This window comes from Momordica charantia (genome assembly GCF_013281855.1).
Source record: "Momordica charantia cultivar OHB3-1 chromosome 9 unlocalized genomic scaffold, Mcharantia_2.0 BLBB01000009.1, whole genome shotgun sequence".
Taxonomy (NCBI): Eukaryota; Viridiplantae; Streptophyta; class Magnoliopsida; order Cucurbitales; family Cucurbitaceae; genus Momordica; species Momordica charantia.
Window position 1 is genome coordinate 15,822,085 of NW_028275167.1, and position 22,826 is coordinate 15,844,910.

Here is a 22,826-nt window from a genome sequence, read left to right on the forward strand (position 1 = left end):
TAAGAGAAATCATTGAACTATATAAAATTATTGAACCAAAAAGAAAAGAATGTTCCACAACAGCATTTCAGCAAAAAGCATGCATATTCACGCATCCAGAACTTTGCTGTCTTCTTACTACATTACACGTCCAAAAAGAAGACAAGCAAGCTTGAAACTGAACATATGAACCCCTTATTCTATAACCAAAAGTTCAAGATGGGAAAATAAAACCTCTTTTAGAGAGGTTTAGATTCATTTCCTCTTAAACTCACAGCACAATGAAGAAGGTTCAAATAGTAACAATATAGCTTATTTGTCAATATTATCAAATCAATAGATGGAGAGGACTGTAAGAGTCTTAGAAAAACCTTTTGAGAGTGTAATCATAGACAGTTTGTAGAACACTTGAAGATATGTTATCTTCAGGCAACTTTAGAAGGCGGGCAACTTTCGAAAACTTAGCGTGGTGTCTTAATATGGCATCATTATCAACTTCTTTCAACCCTTCCTTGATGGGTACTTTTTTGGAAAGTGCCCATTGCATCGCCCAGATTGCGAGAGGCCGCATGTAACACAATGATCTGTACTGATCTGTCGTTGTCCAAGCCTCCGGTGTTTGAAAGTTGTATCTGACCACAACCAACAACATACAGTCTATAAATATGACAGTTGAAAGCCATAGGAGCATCCGCTCCTAATATATCATGTAAGTCGCTCACTTTATAAGTCAAACAAACCTGTTTACTTAAACCTCAAGGTGAGGTGCTAAAGAGAAAAAGACACAGAACAATTCGGCCAAAAAGATAGGCAAAATATAGGATAATTTTCGTGTATCAGCCTAGTGATAGATGTATATCACTAATAGACAAGTGATAGAATCCTATCACTGATTTATGTTGGTTGTGATCAGAAGTCCATTAATGATAAACACTTGCCCTACCAAATTTTCGTATTTGCAAAATCTTATTTGTTATATTTTCAAATATGGCAAAACTATTTGCCACCATTACTGTTGTCCTATCTAATATGGTTTCTAGAAAAAGAAACTTCAAAATTGGTGTTAAGACTGATGTTTTAAAACTATTATCCATTGCAGACCATCAAGCCTCTTGCATCGGCACTTGTCTAGACTATCATGAAAACAAACTAAATAACAGAACCAGTTATTTCATAAAATAAATGGATGAACAAAAGGAAAAGTAAATATGACTGAGTTACCCAAGGCCATCTTCAGACCATGCGGCTTCATGAATTCCTGCCGCAGTCGAAAATGCCGAGTCAATCATATTTTCGTGGATCATTGAAGCAGCAACAGCATATGTTACTCCTGACCATACTTCTCTCGACTGCATCGATGAGAGGTCCACTGTTCCATCTGGAAGCATCCCATTTACTGCACCCCGCTTCCCATCCTTCACCTTTAAGACATTGTAATTGTATACCTTCTCCAGTGCACTCCTCGCCTTGTCTTCATCAACAATGGGAACAAGACCACAAGCTCTTGCATACCTTGCACATTAGTATTTTTGTAATTACTTTTCATTAATGAGTAAAAAGTTACAAAAATGTGTTTAGATACATACTCTTTAAGTGCAAATTGATATTAAGTAAGCTGATATCCAAAAACAATTGAATACTCACATATTTTATCTAGTTTTTACTAAGTTAAAATGTTAAGGACATTCACAATTTTATTTTAGGAAAAATGATGGTTATCTCTCTTGTATCATATGAATATGACCCAATTTTTTAGTGTGAAGAAAGAATGGAAGAAGAATGAAAGGTAATGAGTTTAGCATAAATAGAAAGTCACATGGTAGTTCAGTATTCTAGAGCTCAACAAGTTTATTTTGTAATACTTAGTTCTGTTCATGTTCTTGTGGAAATGTTTACACCATTTAATGCTAAAAATATTTTTATTTAGTGTACTTTAAGATAGCATATACATACCACTGTCCAGCCAATTGATCAGCTTGAATAGATGAACTTGAACTCCCACCACTGCTGTCGTAGTTGAAGTAAGAACCATTCCACAATTTCTGGTAGGCACGTTTTGCCTTCTGAAATTTGAACCAAAAATAGTGTGCAGCATCCTTTTCTTCAACTAGACGAGCCATGGCCGAGGCAGCCTGTAAGGCTGCCACCCATAGACCGCCACTGTATGCACTAACACCCGTCACGGACCATGTATCATAAGTCTGATCAGGGAAGCCATCATTTTCAATCATCCCATCACCATCCCTATCAAATTGGTCCATATAAGCTATGGCAAGATAAACAGAGGGCCAAACAGCCTTTGCAAATTTCATATCCCCTGTGGCTACAACATCCCTGTAAATTTGGAGGACAAATTTCGGATTCAAGTCCTTCCACCTGTCCGTATTATAAAGGTTATATCCATTCACTTCAAACCACGGGTCATTAACTCCGATATCATGAGGAACGGCTCCAAGAACATTTCTTGCTTCCCATTTCCCACTATCAAGAAGTTGCATCTTGCTGGGATCATGCATCATTACTGCCGCTGCAAAATCTCGTTGAATGCTGAGTTCAAGTTTTGGAAATAGCATTATTATCGCAAAAGAGGAATAAAAATGAACGTCATAAGTATTCCACATGGTGTATTCAATCCCTTCAAGATAGAGGAATTGGCCAACATTCTCCTCTCCCTTTTGAAGAAGATTCACTCCAAATGCAGAATTTGATGCAACTGAAGTGCGTAATCCATCAAGTGTTGAAGTCATCCTCCCAAGAATATGGTTAGCAGTATCATTTTCATGGGATTTATCATTTATGCTCTGAACACCAAATCTGGATTGATCAAGGCAAAATCCTCTTTCTCCAAAGCTTACTAAACTCTGAATTGGAAGTGACCCATCTATAGATATATTGTCAAGAAAATTATCCAGATTTAATCAAAATAGCAAGGGACAATTAGAAAATAGTAGTTTACGAACTTTAAATATACCTGTCCAAATTGTCCCCCCTGCATTTAGATAATAAAGCTCATTAAAGAGAGTAACGGGATACCTGCAGAAACCAGGACACTTGTAAAATCTGAAGGAATAAAGCATTAATAATAAATGATATATCTAAGCCTACCATTGAGGAAACCTCTCGTCTTCAAGCACAGGTCTTTGCCAAGCATCAATTTGCGACTCCCAGTTTCCATGTTCTAAGTCAGAAACAGAAACATTCAGCATTAAGTTTTAAATTTTGAAAGGATTGAACATAATAACTAAGAATAAGAATCACAAATAGATCCAATACTATCTCAATCAAACTATAAAACATTTTACAACAGCTTAGCTACTTCATGGATTTAGCTTAGTTCATCAAAGGAAGAACTAATATTTAATCTTGTCGTCATCATGTTAATGGCACTCTCTCTCATGTTCACTCTCGTGCTCTTCCTTACCCACCATTTCCTCCCTTTCTGAACACTCACCCTTCACCCTCAAGATGGTTGAAGTGGATTAGGAGCTGTTTTTACAAATGGAAAGCCAAGTAATGGCTTCAAGAGGCTTAAGACACAGCGATCCCCTTTCACCCTTCCTTTTCCTTTTAGTTGGCGATGTTTTGAGTAGTCTCTTGGAGAATATCAATTCAAAAAGCTTGTTTGAACGCTTCACTGTGGGTAGAAATACAGTTCACATGTCACATCTTCTGTCACATCTTCAATTTGCAGACAACAGACTTCTTTTATCATGTGGGAGTTAGAATTAATTCCCGTTTATCTACTTCTATCGATGTGGGGAGGAAAGAAACGGTTGTATTCAGCTACAAAGTTTATTTTGTACACTGCAGGAGGTTCCATTTTTTTGTTAATGGGAGTTCTGGGTATCGGTTTATATGGTTCTAATGAACCAACTAAGATGATGATTCTATGTTGAATTCTTTAATAAGACTATGGAAGCCTTTGAACAGTTATCTGGGTTGAAGTTCAATTGAGACAAATTTTCGGTATGTGGGATTAACATAGATCATTCCAAAATATCTAAAATTGCATCCAGACTTCATTTTAAGGTGGATTCTCTACCAGTGTCTTACTTAGGTATGCCTCTCGGTAGAAATCCTAGAACTCTTGGTTTTCGGCAGCCCATTCAAGAGATATTTTTTTTTTGAAACAAGATACGAACTTTTCATTGATATATGAAAAGAAACCAGATTGTTTAAAGATACCATTCAAGAGAAAATTTTGAGGACATTGGACAGATGGAGGCGATTTCAACTCTCATAAGGTAGAATATTAACTCTATGTAATGTGTGGTTTTAGCTAATATTCCAACTTATTACATGTCATTATTTCAAATGTCACGGTTCAAGGAAATTGAGAAGAATAAGAGGAATTTATTTTGGGAAGGCCATTCTGGAGGCAAAACTAAGCACGTACTTCGTTGGATTATTAGTTCCCTTCATTTGAAGAAAGGTCGTTGGAGTTTGTGATCTCAAACAGACAAATCGAACACTTTTAGCTAAATGGGGTTGGCGATTTACTCAATAACCTTCTTCTTTATGGGGCTCAGTAGTGGCCAGCATTTATGGCACCGATATGTTCAATTGGCATTCATTGGAAAGGAGAAACAGTGGTTGAAGCTGCCCCCGGACCAGTATTTTCAAGCACTGGAGTAGTGTCCAGCACTGTTCTTCTTTTAAGGTTGGCAATTGTAGGCGCACACACTTTTGGCAGGACATTTGGCTTGGGATTCTTCGTTCCAGGTTGGTTTTCTCATCTTTATAGGTAATCAAATATCCTTTTTGTTTGGATTTGATAATTGGGACAGGTTCACGTCCTGTTGAAAAATTGAAACCTGATGGAGCCTTAAAGATTTAGAGGCTAAGGACTACATCTCACTTCTTTCCTAGCTGGAATTTAGAAGTCTCTGGTAAGTTCTCAGTTAAGCCTTTATCTTGCTCAAGGAAGACGGAAACATTTTACCAGAGGAGACTCTTTCTCCTATATGAAATTCGGTAAGTCCAAGGAAGGTCAGTGTTTTTGTTTGGATTTTCTTGTGCGGGAATTTGAATACTGCAGCAGCCTCCAAAGGAAGCTTCCCAAAGCCAATAGAGAGCTTTGGTTTGAAAAGAACAAAGGAATTTTTCATGACACAAGCATGGATTGGTTGGAGTGTTTTGAATTAGCAAAGTTTTCACTTTCTAATTTATCTGAGAACTACTCCTAGTCTTATTTGTTGGTCTTGGGATGCTTTTATTTTTTCCTCTTAGATTATCAGTTTACTCCTTTTTCTTATCTTGCTTTTGTTTTTCCTTAGTACTTTATCCCACTCCTATAGGAGTTCATATGTTTTTAAGACTTTAGCTTATTTATTCGACAATCAATATTTCATATCTTGATTAAAAAAAAAGAATGACTCATCTTGACACAAAAAATCACCATGACTCATCTTGACACAAAAAATCACCAACAAAAGAAGTTGTTTCGCAAAAGTTAGAAGGATACTGAACAATGGAAACAAATCCAAACTCATCATTCCTTCAAGATGTAAGGACTTTATCAGTCTCATAAACAAGTTCTTTAACGGAAGCTGCAAATGAAGATTTCCCAAAAATAAAACAGAATTTTGAAGGAAATTCTTACATTAAAGTAGTACCGTACTCCAACTTTTGCTGCAAGTCAGGCCAGCAGCCAGAAGGTTCTCCAAAAAGAGCTTATTTCTCCAACTAAAAGATTTTCTGGTGCAAGTAGTCAAAGGTTTGAACAAAGAGGTAAAAGCAATTTTTAGATGATTGTGTTTATTGGAAACGGTTTTCACTATTGGTATATCCTGGACTCTAGTCAATACCACATTCAAGATAACTTCATTGTTGTAAAATATCATGGGGAACAGAAATGACTATGCAGGAAACCCTTCCTTAGTGAACTTCTCATTCTTTGGGCTTTTTAAAGGGAGTTTTTCAAAAAACTCTTCCTTTGTGACAAATTGTACAGAAGTAGATGGACCTGCCTAAGCTGGTGGAGGTTCTGTTGCTCGTGCAGCTGGGAATCCCAGGTAGAAAAGCGGGAGGTGCTAAAGTGAAACGAGTGAGGTAGTTATCGCTACTTCCTCCAGAGCAACCAACTCAGTTCTTGCCTAACTATCATGGGTTGCCATTCCCACTAATTTAGGAATTCAAAGACCTACTTCAGGGGTGATAACTACGATCAAGAGGAATGAGAGTGATTCCTTATAGGTAGTGAGGATCATATTTCCCATACCTTTAAAAGAAACATAATTAAACAATTTTTTTTTAGGATGTGAACTTCAGGATGTGAACTTCTCATTGATATAATGAAAAGAAACAAGAAGCGTTCGGGAAACAAATTCCTAAAAGGAGTGAAAGATAAAGAAAAAATAAAATACAAAGCTCCGAAAAGATTTGCAAATCTTTCAAAACCAATGAAACACGAACACGCCTTTTTGGGTGAAGTATCTGTGTCAGACACATGTCGGACATGACTACATCTGGACACGTGTCCGACACGCTATTTTACGTATCTGATTTTTAATTTTTTAAATTTCGAACACGCTTGGGCACTCTATGGACACGGGAGGGACACGTGAACATGAGTTTTATTTTGTTTTCAAGCCCATTCCTAGCCCAAATTAAGAAACCCAAAGTCCATTAACAATTTTAAAAACTAAAAGTTAAAAAAAAACCCGAGATCTAATTTCAATCCACCGACGCATTCACTTCACGAAAAAGCCCTCCCCCACCTACGAAAACAATGCGCCACAACCACAGTAAAAAAATATAAATTACATATATTCTAAAAAAATATAAAAAAAATAACGAATCCCGGACGTGTCCGTGTCTTATTTTAGGAATTAACGTATCGCCGTGTCTTGTCATGTCCATGTCCATGACCGTACTTCTCAGTTCAAAACCAAGGCTGCTAAGAAGATCATAAATATTATCGCAGACCCTCAAAAGTGAATCCATGAACCATCAAAGATATGAGTAATGGGCTTCCAAACCTGGCTCTGAACATTGAAAGTGGAAAAAACTAACTCTCCATAAAACACAAGGTACAAAATTTAACCACTTCACAAACATTCATCCCTATCGAACTGAAAAAGAGAGAAAAATCTTCAATAATATCTAAAAATTTATATGACGCTCCTTTAAGAATGGAAGATTATCTTTGAGAAGGAAGAAACAACCCAAAATTACTTCGATCTTTGTTACAATCCAAATCAGAATGAGTGCTATGACTAACTTCCAGATCCCCGCTGAAATCCAAAAACTCTATCTTTCTTTTTTTTTTTTAACAAGAAATAAACTTTTCATTAAAAATATGAAAAGGAAGAAAAATGTTTAAGGATACAAACTTCCAAAAAAGAAGCGAAGAGAAAAGCAAAAGCAACCAAGTAACAGAGATCCATAGAATACAAAAACGAAGAATGCCCGCTAAAAATAACCGAAAACCAAAGCCCATCGGCAAAATGAGAAGCTGAGGAGAACACGACCATAAGCATCGAACAAGAATCTCTGAAAGTTGAAAAATAAAACTTGGTAAAAGCCTCTTCGAGCCAACGGAAACAATGAACACCAAAGACCAAGCCTCCCAGCTGAAATCCAAAAACTCATTTTTTTTCTGAAAGAGAAACAAACTTTTCATTGAAAATATGAAAAGGAAGAAAAATGTTCAAGGATACAAACTTCCAAAAGGAAGCGAAGAGAAAAGCAAAAGTAACCAAGTAACAGAGATAGAATGCCTGCTAAAAATAACCGAAAACCAGAGCCCATCGGCAAAATGAGAAGCTGAAGAGAACACGACCATAAGCATCGAACCAGAATCTCTGGAAGTTGAAAAATAAAACTTGGCCAAAGCCTCTTCGAGCCAACGGAAACAATGAACACCAAAGACCAAGCCTCCCATAAACCAATACCAACAAAGCTTGAGTACAAATGCAACAAACAAAAATGTCTCTAGGACAAGCTCAAACGAAACTCAAATCTTCTGCGCTTGAATATCATAGGTAACTCTTCGAAAATACCTTCCATCAAGGGCCAAGGGAATGCTATGTGAATCTAATGAGTGATATTAAAAGAGGAGCTGAAAACTAGAGCTTAAGATCACGCTCCTTTACCAAAACAGAAGATCTTCAAAGATTTGGTAATATTGGAACTAAAGTGATTCCAACAGCTTCAAAAAGAGACAACCTCTTGGTTTTAAAACTCAAAGCTTCCTCTTTGTCAAACAAACATCTTTTTGCCGGCAATTTTCCTTTTGATGTCGCAACCAGAAACCTTTAGAGCGGGAGATGGACCTTCCTTGAAGAGAATTAAAATCCTTAGAAAAAGAAAATCCCAAAAAGTCCTCTTGAAAAGAGTCCTGAATTTCTAAAAAAGATGGGGAATCTTGACTACTCATGCTGAGATTTAAATCTTCCTCATCACCCGAATTAGTAGAATCCGTTAATCTTTTCTTTGCTGCATCATTGGTTGAGTTAATAATTCCGAGCGTAAGAGGTTCCTGGATTTGAAGAGACTCCTTTGCAGAAATCGAAGATTTACCATCCGAAGGAGCCGCAGATTGCGTGATATTATTGCTATGCCTTTCTCTTTCTTCATTAAAGTCCATTTCCAAATTGGCTTCAAGGGATGACTGAATTTGAAGGGGCATGTTTGCGGAATTCAAAAACTTTCAAATCGAAGGGGACACGTTTGACGTTAGACTTTTCCTAGCTTTTCTCTTTCTTCATTAAAGACTTTTTCCAAATTGGTGGTAAATATGCCAGCTGTCTTTGAAGATTCGAAATCCATAGGAAATCTCTAGGCATAAGTTCTTGAATAAAAGAAGGGTAGAGGAGGAATAAAGTTTATACCCGATCAAAATTAGGGCTACATTCCCGCTGAGTCTTAGGGCTACAATTTGCCGTTATAATAACAACTCCAGATCCAAGAACTTTCCCATATATGTGTCTTCTCCCCAGCTCTCTTTTTCAACAAAAAGGTCTCCTTCCCAAACAAAGACTCTTCATCTGCCAAAACTCTTTGGTATCTTTGAATATCCAACGGATTTGAAAAGTCTGCGATCAAGTGTGAAATCAAATCCAAGTCACTTTCTACCTTAATCGAACCAAGCACACGGAATGTAAAGGAACCCAGAGAATGAGAAGTAATCTCGGTCGAGGCAAGTAAAAACCCACAAAAGTTGTCTTCTACTTGAATTCAAGCTTCTTGGCAATCCAATAAATTAAGGGTTTTAGACGCAATACTCTTTAAACCTCCAAGATGTGTTCCAATAGCCTTGAAATATTGCTTATTCGAAAATTCTAGAGGTAAAAGTCACAAACTCTCACCACCCAACCTCGATCCCCTAGGATCACCTCCTTCTTGCTATGTTTGCTAAAGCATCATTTCTCAATTTTTACGTGAAAAGATACCAAGTTGTGACATTTCCCATTGACAAAGTCTTTCTTCAGCATTCGACCATCCTCAAACCTTAGCAAGGTTTTGACAACCATAAAAGGGTTGATTTGACAACTTTGTGAAAAGTGAACTTGCAAGTCGGTTGTGATTTTCTTCCAAATCGTCATGAGCACAAAACCTTGGGATAACGATAAGGTTATCCAAATCCAACTTTAGAACTTCATATTCTTTCATAACCCAAAAAGTCGATGGAGCTGCCTTGACAAAATCCACTGACTCCCAATCGTCGTGAGCACAAGACCTTGTGATAATCATAAGGTTATCCCAATCCAACTGTACAACTTCATCTTCTTTCCTAACCCAAAAAGTCGATGGAGCTGCCTTGACAAAATCCACTGACTCCCTTAAGGCAATCTGGGGATTAAAAGACTTTGAATCACCTTCTACAAATTCATCAAATGACTACAAGTTTGAGGAAACCTTAGAAAACAACTAGTCACTTATAATTTCCCAAAAACCTGACCAAGCAAATTTATTGAAACGAGCAAGCACATAAATATATTTTCTTCGCAACTAATTCCAATACCCAACCAAGCATGGAGCACTTCTTCTGAATACGACAAGTCCCATGTTCATCTCTAACTTGCTTGAAAAACCTAAAATTAATGGAAGTTGCAAACAATCCACCAAAGCACTCTTTAACTAATGGAGCTGGGACTCCTGAAGAGGAAGATGAACGGTCTTAGAATCTTTAAGAAAAAAACGGTCATTTTCACTCCAAACCCAATAAAACTTGTTCCCAATACAGCAACTTTTCGAGTACATACTTTCTAAAACTTGGATAGAAACTTCAAGCAATCTTCAAATGTGAACAGGCTTCAAACTTGAACAATCGACTGAGATGAAGGCCTAAAGGAGGAAGAGGAGAGAGAAGAGGAAGAAGAGAGCGTACTTACCCTTTTGTTCTGTCACGACTTATTATTATGTTTTCGAAAAAAAAAACCACTTTCATGAAGAGAAATGGGAGTACAACAAGAAGAGGCCACCCATTTAAAGCTCCTTTAATAGCAATCATCATTTGGTGAATGAACTATACCTTGAGAAAGATGAATCCGCTTTGAAAAGTCATGAAAAATCCCAAAAAATCTTGGATTATTTTGAACGAAACAAAAACAACATTATCAGAGAATGGTGCAGCCACCTTTTAAAAAGAAAAAGAATATGAAAAAAGAACATATTAAAGGCTCAACACGGAGCATTACAACTAGAATAAGAACAATAACAACCAAATAATTCTTCCTTCGGTAAACAAGACTCCTCTAATGAATCGATGAAATTCCCCATGATTTTCATGCAGCACTCCTCAATAGGATCACCTTTCTTCAGAAGCGATGGTATTCTCCTTCCAATCTTCATGAACACCAAGTCTAGATAACCATCAAATAATCCCAATCCATTTAAATCACATTTTTCCCTTTTTGATCCATATGCTGTGTTGAACTTCCTGTCTAACTTTAACCTAAGCATTTTCCTACAACGAGATTAGTCTTTGTGTATCTTCGTTGGTCGGAGCTTGGCAGTTTTGGAAGCATCTGCAACAACGACCGACTGACTACATCAAACGCTCAGTCAGTTTAGGTCGTAACTGATGCAAAAAGAGATTAAGGTGGGAGAAGAAGAAAGAGGACCGACCGACCGACAGAGGTGGTAGTTTTCGAAGCATCTGCAACAACGACCGACCGACTACATCAGACCGCGATCAGTTTACGTCAAAACCGACCAAAAGGAGACAGAGGTGGGAGAAGAAGAAAGAGGGAGAAGAAGGGGGAAGAAGAGATAGGAAGACAAGAAGGATGAGAAGAAAAAGAAGGGGGAGAAAAGGGAGGGGGGAGAAAAACATGGAAGTAGAGATGGGGAAGAAAATAGAGGGGGCGCCAATCAAGGGAAGAGTCAAAGATAAAGGGGGAGACAAAGCGCAAATTTCAAACAAAAAAAAAAAAAAATCAAAACAGAACTTTTTTAAATTTTAAAGTACTAGTTTGTGCTTCTAATTTTCTCAAGATGTTTTTCAGACTGCATTAATTCCAATCTGCATGTGTACTATTTTTTCTTTTTAATAATGCATTATCAATCGGTCGGTTTTTTGGTTTTCCAGCCAAACCGATTGATTGTTCGGTTTTTAAATTAAAAACCCTTCGACCAAATCAATGGTCGTCGATCGATCAGATCAGTTTTTTGGATTGTTTTGAACAATCCTACTTCTTAACAATAAAACCCATCTCATCATCATTAGTCATAGAAAAAATAGATTAATCTCCTTTTGCTTCAAAATTGAGTCTTTTATCATTTTCCAAAACACTAATCAACCTCTTTTATTGATACCAATGGGGACCACTATCCTACCTTCCGTTCCTAATTGGAAGACTGAAATACATTCGAGACTCCAATGATGTTAATAGAACTACCTTCACTCACTGGATCGAAGTTATCAACTAACGATTTTCTCCTTTGTTTGTTTAGAGAAATGGCTTTCTCAGTGGATATTGCATGAAATCCACAATAACCTCCTTGAACCAAATGAGCTACTTCATATGAAGAGAGATGTGAAAATGGTGATTATCTGTTATTTCTTCCAACTCAGAAAGACAACTCAGTGATGAGTGGATAAAGAACATCTCCTTAAATCCATGATTCAGATAACTTAATAATGAACGAACTTGAATCTTCAAGAACAATTAGAGAACTAAAAACTAGAGAGCAGAGAGAAAAGGTTCCACTTTCTCCTCAATAGCATTTCATGTTTCCATCTTCTCCACAAGTCTTGGTCATGTTTCCTAATAATTAGGGAACTAAAAACTAGAGAGGAGGAGGGATTGGTTTATTGTTTGAATATAGCCAAATTTAAAGCTTCTCGGTAGCGTTCTCTCGGTCTTATTCAAGGACTATTCTCGCTTACCACAATTTGTTCTTCTTGGAGACATTTTTAGGGCCTTAGTCGTTTGTATTTATTTTATGCATTTCTTCTCTATCTTTACTCTTTTTTATTCCTCTGAGAATTTGTATCTTTGAACCTCTCTATTTCTTCATATATGTTAATGAAAAGTTTTTCCTTGTTCAGAAAGAATAAAATAGAAATACTTACAATTTACAAGCTAAAAACGAACCCATACACTCATAAGAGGTTGAACCAAGCATTCCAAGGCGTCACTTCACCATGCTAGAGTCATTGTACAAACGACCCAATTAAAACAACCTAAAACCAGAAATTCAAGTTCAAATAGATAAAAATGGGAATGACTAAGAATCCCAATCAAAACACCTCTAAGATAAAACCCAAACTACCTAAATCAAAGAGTACTTATATTAATTTTTTTCTTCATCAATCTACGTACCTCGAGCATTTGTTTTGGTCTTGCCAGTATGCTCATAAGATCTAGCTTCGTTTATTTGACTGTTTTGGGGTAGAGCTAGCCCTTCCTAGGGATCTTAGCGCATTTTAGAGGAGATGCTGTTTGCCCCCCCCCCCCCTCTTTCGTGATAAGGGGCGGTTCTTGTGGTAGGCAGGTTTTTTGTCTACTTTGTGGGGTATTTGGCTGGAGAGGAACAATAGAATTTTTAGGGGGGTGGAGAAGACGTTGGATTCTGTTCGGGACCTTGTTAGATTTAAGACTTTTTTCTGGGCTTCAGTCTCTAAAGCCTTTTGTAATTATCCGTTACATGTTATTCTTTTGGATTGGACCCCTTTTCTTTAATGGGTGTCCTCTTTTGGGGATGTTTTTTGTATGCCCTTCTTGTTGTTCTTTTCATATTTCTCAATGAAAGTGCAGATTCTTATCTGTTAAATTATAGTTATTTTATTTTAAAGGTTTCCTATTGTATTTAGGTTAGGCTTTTCTTGTTCTAATAGGTAAGTATTTCCCTTATCCTAATAGGCAAGAATTTCTTTTAGTTTCTTCTTTGTGACTACTATTTATATCACCTTGTATCAATCATTTGTAGTAATCAAGTGAGAATTATTTTTTCCTTATCAAATTAACATGGTATCAGAGCAATGAGGTTTTTTGTTGATTGGCCTTCATCTCGACTATTTTCTTGTTGGTGGGTTTCTTCCGTTACTGTTTTTTGGACCCGTTTCTTTCCTGTTTGTGGGTTTCTTCCATCATTCAGCCGTCGTTGCCGTCGCTATTCATACGCCACTGTCACCACCGTTCGAAGTCTGCATTGTCGCAGCTGTTCAATCGTCGTTTTTTCCTCCGAGGTCTTGTTTGTCGCTGATTGTTCAGTCATCGGAGTCGTCATCAGAAGCGCCGTCGTCAGGTTCTGGGTGTGCCGTTCGTGGTCGTCGGATTGTTTGTGTTCATTATTTTTCGGTGTGGCCGTCGATTGAACTGTTCGTGGCTGCTAGGTATTTCTCTCAAAGAGTGGCGACTAGGGTTTCAAAAGAGAACTAAATATTGCTTGGTTCGGTTCACGGTTTTCGGTTCGGTTCGATTTTGCTCGATTCGGTTCGTATTGGTTCAGTTTCAGCCCGGTTTGATCTAGTTCTGGTCTGCTTCTGTTTCTTTCTAGTATGATTCAACCTTTTTCTGGTCTGATTCTACTTGGTTTGGTCCGATTTTACTTTGTTTTTTCCTAAAATCAAAGTCTAACAAGAAACTATTATGGAAGAAAATTATAAATCTGGAGAGCTACAATACATCCACCCTAGTTATAGGTTGGATGGAAAAAATTATTTAAAATGGTCTCAACTTGTTTAAACATTCTTAAAAGGAAAAGGAAAATTGAACCACATTACTGGGAAAGGACCCAAACCAGAAGATCCAAAGTTCGATGTGTGGGATGAAGAAGATTCAATGGTCATGTCTTGGTTATGGAATTCGATGACTCCGACTGTTAGTGATACATGTATATTTCTTTAAGACTGCAAAGGACATGTGGGAAACAATGGAACAAACTTATTCCAAAGTAAAAGACGATGCAAAAATATTTGATATCAAAACTCGTATCTTTGGAACAAAACAAAGTAATCGAACATGACAGAATACTTCCAAATTTCGTTGGTTTATTGTATTCATCGATGATTGTACTAGAGTTTCATGGGTTTATCTTTTAAACAAAAATCTGATGTTGGTTCTACCATTTAAACATTCTTCCATATGATCAAAAATCAATTTGGAATCCAACCCAAACGATTTCGTTCTGACAATGCTTGAGATTATTTCAACCAAACCTTAACATCATTCTTTCAAAAACATGGAGTTATTCATTAGTCGTCTTGTGTGGAAACTCCTCAACAAAATGGGGTGGCCGAAAGAAAAATTGGTCACATCCTTTCTGTGACCCGTGTCCTTTTTCAAAGAAATGTTCCTAAATCCTTTTGGGGAGAAGCTGTATTGACAGCCACCTACTTAATCAATCGGTTACCATCTGCTACTCTAGATCAAAAAACTCCCATGAAAATTGTATCGAAATTTTACCCTGACTTCCGCATAACAAATAATTTGATTCCTCGAGTATTTGGTTGTGTAGTTTTTGTTCACGTTCATAGTCATCAACGAGGTAAACTTGAGCCACGAGCACTCAAATGTATTTTTGTTGAATACTCGAACACTCAAAAGGGATATAAATGCTACCATCCTTTTTCTAAAAGGTATTTCATCTCTGCCGATGTTACCTTTTATGAAGATGCTAGCTTCTTTACTTCACCTTATCTTCAGGGGGAGGAAATATTGTTGGTTGATAAGAATTTACCTATTCCTAATCTCACTTTTCCTTCAAACCCTTTACCATCACCTATGCCAAACCCTACTCGAATTGACCTCAACCAACCTTCTTCATCTGTAGACCCCTCATTAGATCCATCTAACCCTCCTACTACTATGCCATTACAGGTTTATTCAAGAAGGAACATTGAAAAAGATAAGTAAGTCCAAGAGTCTGAACATATCTCTAGAACTGAAATTGACGAGGAAAGTGTCAGTAATGAGTCTGACATTATAGTATCCAGTAATGATGAATAAGATATGGATTTACCTATTGTTTTGAAGAAAGGAAAACGAACTTGTACTCAATATCCATTATTTCACTTTGTATCATATGACAAACTCTAAAGTCAGTATAAAAGTTTTATGGTGAACCTTACACAGGTAAATATTCCAAAAACATATATGGAGGCAATACAATATAAAGAATGGAGACAAGCAATGAATCTTGAAATGCAGGCCTTAGAGGAAAATAGAACATGAGAGTTGGTTACTATGCCTAAAGATAAGAAAGCAGTAGGTTGTCGATGGGTATATACTGTGAATTATAAAGCAGATGGAACACTTGAGAGGTATAGAGCATAGTTAGTTACTAAAGGATATACTCAAACATATGGAGTTGATTATCTTGAAACATTTGCACCTGTTGCCAAGATGAACACAGTACGAATACTTCTATCTCTCGCTGTCAATCATGGATGGGACATGTTACAATATGACGTTAAAAATGCTTTTCTGCATGGCGATCTAGAAGAGGAAATTTATATGGAGATTCCACCGGGGTATGAGCAAGCAGGAAATAAAGTTTGTAAATTGAGAAAAGTGTGGTATGGATTAAAACAATCTCCCAAGCCATGATTTGGTAGATTTTCTCAGGTTATGAGAAAGATGGGCTATAAACAAAGTCAAGGAAATCATACATTGTTTATAAAACATTCTACTACAAGGGGAGTAACAGTATTGATTGTTTATGTGGACGATATTATTGTCACTGGCAATGATAATAATGAGCAAGATAAATTGAGAAATTGTTTAATCCAAGAGTTTGAAGTTAAAGAACTGGGAAGACTGAAATATTTTCTTGGGATAGAAGTAGCCTATTGTAAACAAGGCATATTCTTATCACAACAGAAATATGTGATTGACTTATTTTCTGAAACAGGAAAGCTTGGTAGCAGACTAATGGGAACACCAATTGATCAAAACCATATACTGTGTGCAGCTAAAGAGAGTCCCGCAGTAAATAAGGAAACTTACCAGAGGTTAGTTGGAAAATTAATATATCTTTCTCATACAAGACCGGATATTGCGTATGCTATAGGAGTGGTGAGTCAATTTATGCATAGTTCAAAAGAAGTCCACCTTCAAGCAGTATACCGAATACTTCACTATTTGAAGAACTCTATTGGAAGAGGATTACTATTTAAGAAAAGCGAGAAACTCAATCTAGAAGTTTATACAGATGAACATTATTCAGGATCAATAGATGATAGGAAATCAACTTCTAGCTACTATACTTACTTAGGTGGAAACTTAGTGACATGGAGAAGCAAAAAGCAGAATATAGTTGCAAAATCAAGTTCAGAAGCAGAATTTAGAGCAATGGCATTAGGTATCTGTAAATTACTCTGGATAAAGATTATTTTAGAAGATTTGAAGATTCTATGGGAAGGACCTATGAAACTTTATTGTGATAACAAGTCTGCCATCAGTATTGCACATTATCCGGTTCAACATGATAGAACCAAGCATGTTCAAGTTGATAGACACTTCATAAAAGAAAAGTTAGATAGTGGCCTCATATGTACTCCATTTGTACCAACAAACAATCAAATAGCAGATATTCTTACAAAAGGATTGAACAACAACAACTTTGAGCATTTGGTTAACTGGGAATGGAAAATATTCATTCACCAACTTGAGGGGGAGTGTTAAATTATAGTTTATTTTATTTTAAAGGTTTCCTATTGTATTTAGGTTAGGGTTTTCTTGTTCTAATACATAAGTGTTTCCCTTGTCCTAATAAGCAAGAATTTCTTTTAGTTTCTTCTTTGTGACTACTACTTATATAGCCTTGTATCAATCATTTGTAGTAATCAAGTGAGAATTATTTTTTCCTTATCAAATTAACATTATCAAAAAAATAAAAATAAAAAATAAACAAATTTGTGCACTACTTTAATTTTCAACACATAAAAGGGACTAATTATGGTCCAAACAACCTAATTATATTTTACAATTAAAATTACCTAGTATTGCATCGCGTGCAATATTGGCAGCAGCATCTCCAAGGTTACCATAGAATTTGGTGTAACGCCTGCCCATAAAATCTTCTTTAACAACGTATGTAATAATTCATATAGAAATATTTCTCGTACAATTTTGTACTAACCTGTGATAAGTTTTTCCTGTACAAAAGTTGACTTCAGGGCAGTCCCATGACAATGAAAATGTTACAGTACGAACTGCATCAGATGGAACCGTAACTGAAGCAGCAACGGCCGCACCGATGGATGAACCCACTTCAGAGGGCATTGACATATCAGCAAAGTTAAGGCGATCAAAGGATCCATGCTACAAGAACAAAATAGGCTAATCAAGCTCCAAATTTAAGTAATAATACAAATTATGATTTTATTAAGAGTTGTCGCAGCATGAAGAGTTAAGAAAATAATAACAGTATAAATTTAAAATGTTCTCACTAAATCAGTATATTTTCTTATACTGACACAAGGGAGGAAAAGAGCCACATTATTCTTTTTGAAACAAGTAACAAAATTCTTCATTAATTAGTGAAAAAATGATAATGTAAGGTCCAGTCTACCAAGTATTATAGTTGGTTTACTTGTGGATATTAGTTGTAATTAGTTGTAAATATTAAATTCTTATTTACATTCCTTTTATGTACTGTGCCTTTCTCCTATATAAGAAGGTTTTGTATTTCTCACTTGAGATATATTATTGGAATACAAGTATTTTATTCCATCTAAATCAAGTTGGTATCAGAGCCATGGTCTAAACCAAGCTATGTCGATGAATCCTCGAGTGTCGAACAAAGAAGTGGTGAGCCTCAGAAGGTGTAATAATGGTGTAATCCGTGGGTGTGCTCTATCAAGGCTGTGTTGCATCCTTGAGGCCTTTTGGGTGAAACCAAAAGTAAAACCGTGAGGGCTATGCCCAAAGCGGACAATATCATACCATCGTGGAGATTATGTGGAGTACTCGGGATACTTGTTGTCCTTAACAAGTGGTTATGAGCTATGGATTTCTTCAGAGTCAAGCTGATCATACCATCTTTTATAAACGTTCTGAAAATAATAAAATTGCAATTTTGATTGTCTATGTAGATGATATTGTGCTTACAGGTGATGATGAAGTAGAATTGGCTACTTTAAAGAAAAGACTTGCATGCGAATTTCAAATCAAGGACCTAGTAACATTAAAATACTTCCTAGGAATGGAGTTTGCCAGATCTAAGAAAGGTATCTTTGTAAATCAAAGAAAATATATTCTTGATTTGCTTGGAGAAACAGGTTTGCTTGGATGCAAGATAGCTGAGATTCCTATTGAACCTAATATGAAATTGGAAGCTGCGAAAGAAGAAGTAAAGGATAAGGAACGATATCAAAGTCTTGTGGGAAAACTCATTTACTTATCTCACACACGTCCAGATATTACTTTTGCAGTGAGCATGCTAAGCCAATTTATGCATTCACCAGGACAAGTTCACTTTGAAGCTGCCTATAGAATTTTAAGATATTTGAAAGGAACTCAAGGAAATGGCATATTATTCATAAAACACAACCATTTACCGGTTGAAGTTTGTACCAATGCTGATGGGCAGGAAGTACAATAGATAGAAGATCTACTTCTAGGTACTGTTTGTTTGTTGGAGGTAACTTAGTCACTTGGCGACGTAAAAAACAAAATGTAGTAGCCAGAAGCAGCGCTAAAGCTGAATTTAGGGCCTTAGCTCATGGTATTTGTGAAGAGTTGTGGATAAAAAGGTTGCTTGAAGGACTGAGGGTTTTTCAGAAGGCACCCATACGAGTTTATTGCGACAACAAGGCTGCCATCTCCATAGCCCACAATCCAGTTCAACATGATAGGACTAAGCATATTGAAATTGACAGACATTTCATAAAGGAAAAAGTGGACACCGATGTGATATGTATCCCTCATCTCCCAAAAATAGAACAGACTGCTAATGTGTTGACAAAAGGACTACCAAAAATACAATTTGACAGGATGATTGACAAGCTGGTAATGGAAGATATCTTTAAACCAGCTTGAGGGGGAGTGTTGGTTTATTTGTGGATATTAGTTGTAATTAGTTGTAAATATTAAATTATTATTTACATTCCTTTTATGTATTGTGTCTTTCTCCTATATAAGAAGGTTGTGTATTTCTCACTTGAATACAAGTATTTTATTCCATCTAAATCAAGTATTACATACAGGAAAAACTCAAAATGAAGCTTACAAACAAAATCCCACCTCAATTTGTGTGACTATACAGGGAAATAGTTGCTATTGCTAAACTCTCTATCTAAAAAAAATCCAAGAAGAGAAATGGATTTTGCCAACTTGAACATTTCTCTCCAATCTTTTGTCTTTCAATTCAATGCAATTAATAGAAAAAACTTTTCAATTGGAAGCAATGAAAGGAGAATAATTTAAAAATAATAATAATAATAATTAAAAAAATAATAATAGACAACTGAATCTCTCAAGCTTCCCTCCACAAAGTCTGGTCCTCTTGGAATATTTGTACATTCACAATGTGACACCCTTGTCAACTACCCTACAAAATGAGTTGATTCCTTCAACTCTAATAAAGAACTCAATGAAGATGGTGCAAACTTCGAAAGGTATGGTCTACCTGTGTTAAACATGACAATCAAGGTGGAGATTTCATTGCTCATGGTTTTCCTTTTAAGGAAACCCAACTTTGTTCATCCCACCTCTGCGGGAACAAACTAAAAGTGCTAATAGTTTGAGTGCTCTTTATGGACCAGTTAAACACAATGGCTATGATCACACTCAGTATAATTGGCCTCAAGGTCGAAAAGATGTTACCAATCATACTAAGCACGTGCATGCACCACCTTCATCTAACAGAATTTAAAAATTTCAACACTACCACCTCACCCTCCTGTCTCCACTTTTGTCCCTTTTTTTAAGGGATTCACTGATACCTCAATAAAAAGCGACCAAGTTCAAAGTAGGGTCTTCATGAGATCAAATTTTCTAACAAAGACCCTCCTAAAGAGGGTTAGTGCCTCCTAAGAAGAAAGTTTTGAGCAATATCTCCTAAATGGAGGCCACCCTCCTTTAAAAAAGTTAATCAATCTTCTATCAAAGATAAAAGTCATAGTGTAAATAAAAGTAGGAGTATTTCTAATGATCACAATTAATTTGAATGGGCACATTTAGCAGTTCCTTGAGGATAATATTACTCAATATTCATTATCGATAGTACTTCAACTTCAACCACAATGTAAAAATAATTGAAAATTGCACACCTGCAAGGTACATTAAAGGAGTTCTAAATAAAATCATTCATTACCTAAGGTGTCCAAGAATTTTAGGTGGAGTGATACAGTTAAAAATTCCACATCTGCTCAAATGTAAAAGAATATCTCAACAAAATAATATGCTAACTAAGATATCCGAGAATTTCAGATGGTCAAAGTTAACATTCATTTTAATCTCTAAGCATCATCAAGAAATGATGCTAAATACACCAAACTAAATACCTCTTTGATCTCAAGCCACATATCTTTGGCCGATATGCCCTGGAAGTTACCGGATGTTACAAAGCAAGGGCAATTTGAGACATGAACTCCATTACCCTCCTGTGCTGCAATAGCATAAGTCACCGGAGGAAATCCACTTGTCGTCCTGTATTGCATATTTAAAAGAGAAGATAATGAAATATAAAAATATATAATTAATGCACTAATCAGACCCTTGTCGTCCCGTATTGCATATCTAAAGAGAAGATAATAAAAATATAAAAAAATATATAATTAATTCACTAATCAGACCCTGCCCAATCCCCTTTTGTTTCCTTTATTTGCAATCAATAACAAAGAAAGGCACTTGCTTGTGATGCAGGAGCACAGCATGCACGCCATCCTTCTTCCTAAAAAAGTAATGAATATTGTAGGTTAGATTTGAATTTACGATAAATATATAATACAAACACAAACGCATAAACTAGATTTAGTTAGAAAAACAATTGCAGCCATAGTTCTGATTATACAGGATAAAAATGAGGTCAAGTTAATGTTATTTTCTTACTTCGTTCTTGAATTGATATGGTTTCCAGAATATTCAGAAAGCCCTCCAACCGAATTCTGAATGGCATGGGAAAAAAAAAAAGAAAATAACTAAGTCCAAAGAATCTCATGCATCTATCTAAATATAATATATACAAAATCCAAGAAAGAATCTAAAAGAATAAGAATTCATTAATGACATAGTATTAGAGAAAAAAATTAAAGCAATCAAATCGATATTCATGAAGAACACATACTGCCCAGGTGAAAAGCAAAGTGACGTCAGCAGCAGTTTTTCCACAATTGTGCAACTGAAGAAACGTAAATCACGAGACCAACAATGAACTTAAATTCATAAGACAAACAACAAGAGCAAAAAATAAGATAAAAATAAAAGGAAATACCGAAATCCATTTCTACCGTGAAAGTAAAAACAGAGACAGGGTAGCTGCTCTCCTTGTAATTATGGGGAATAACCGGTGAAATTTGACGGCAAACTATTCTAAGTTCTGGATCTGGTTCACCTGCAGTGAAGAAGAAAGGGTGAAAAATGACTTGGATATAAATAATGATCAACTTAAGAAACGTGAATGTAAAAATTAAGGCTTTGTTTGACAATCATTTTGTTGTGGGTTTTCTATTTTTGATGATTAAACTTACAACCATTACTTCCACCTATACCTTCATTTGTCTTGTTATCAAATTTTTACAACCATTTTCAAAATCTAAGCCAAATTTTGAAAATCAAAAAATGTAGTTTCCAAAAGCTTGCTTCTTTTTTTTTTTTTTAAATTTAGTTTTGTGTTTTGAAGAAAGATGAAAAAGCATACCAGAGAAAACATAATTTTAAAAAAGAGAAAATTAAATCGAAGCCATTATCAAACGGAACCTAAATAATATACCGTCGTATACTGTCCAAGACCTTGGATACAGAGCATGATATGTCGATCTTCGACCCTTCAAATTCCAGTCCCAGGACCCAATACCTGATAATTCAACTTCCCTGACAGAGGAAACTTGATGTCAAGAAATATGTATTATATGATATGATACAAATAAAATGTTTAATAACAACTACCTCTGTGTTTGAGGGCTCTGTGCACATAGTACAGTAGAATATTGCTGCGCATTTGGACGTGAAACAAAAACCTGTTGCGAAGTTATAGATGGAGTGACAGTGCGATGTGCATGTAATAATACACATAAAGAGTCATATTGAGACAGCAAGGGAAGGCAATTTAGATTCACTGAACTCACAGAAAACTGATTTGCTAAAATTGGCTTATCTTCACATATTCTAGGGAATAGTTGCCAGCGTTGAAATTGACCTCTGTAACTTCTTCCAATGCTTCCTGATCTGTACATTTTGGAGTGTTAAAATAGCAAAAGAACAAAGTATAGCTACATGTATTCCCAGATC

The 22,826-nt window shown here is 36.1% G+C and overlaps 1 protein-coding gene across 2 annotated transcripts in view; it reads right to left on the reverse strand.

The window, feature by feature from the left end:
* LOC111025233 (uncharacterized) overlaps positions 1-22,826 on the reverse strand; it is a 42,194-nt gene continuing 19,368 nt past the window's right edge. For both annotated transcript variants that reach the window (XM_022303073.2, XM_022303074.2), the window contains 15 exons: positions 22,664-22,763; positions 22,485-22,555; positions 22,309-22,409; positions 21,827-21,930; positions 21,664-21,717; positions 21,429-21,484; positions 21,232-21,270; positions 20,882-21,026; positions 17,515-17,696; positions 17,372-17,439; positions 3,085-3,157; positions 2,951-3,012; positions 1,933-2,860; positions 1,201-1,491; positions 1-611 (listed from right to left, as the gene is read on the reverse strand). In XM_022303073.2, the coding sequence (XP_022158765.1) occupies positions 341-611; positions 1,201-1,491; positions 1,933-2,860; positions 2,951-3,012; positions 3,085-3,157; positions 17,372-17,439; positions 17,515-17,696; positions 20,882-21,026; positions 21,232-21,270; positions 21,429-21,484; positions 21,664-21,717; positions 21,827-21,930; positions 22,309-22,409; positions 22,485-22,555; positions 22,664-22,763 (2,545 nt within the window). In that variant the 3' untranslated portion in view covers positions 1-340. The remainder of the gene's footprint in view (positions 612-1,200; positions 1,492-1,932; positions 2,861-2,950; positions 3,013-3,084; positions 3,158-17,371; positions 17,440-17,514; positions 17,697-20,881; positions 21,027-21,231; positions 21,271-21,428; positions 21,485-21,663; positions 21,718-21,826; positions 21,931-22,308; positions 22,410-22,484; positions 22,556-22,663; positions 22,764-22,826) is intronic.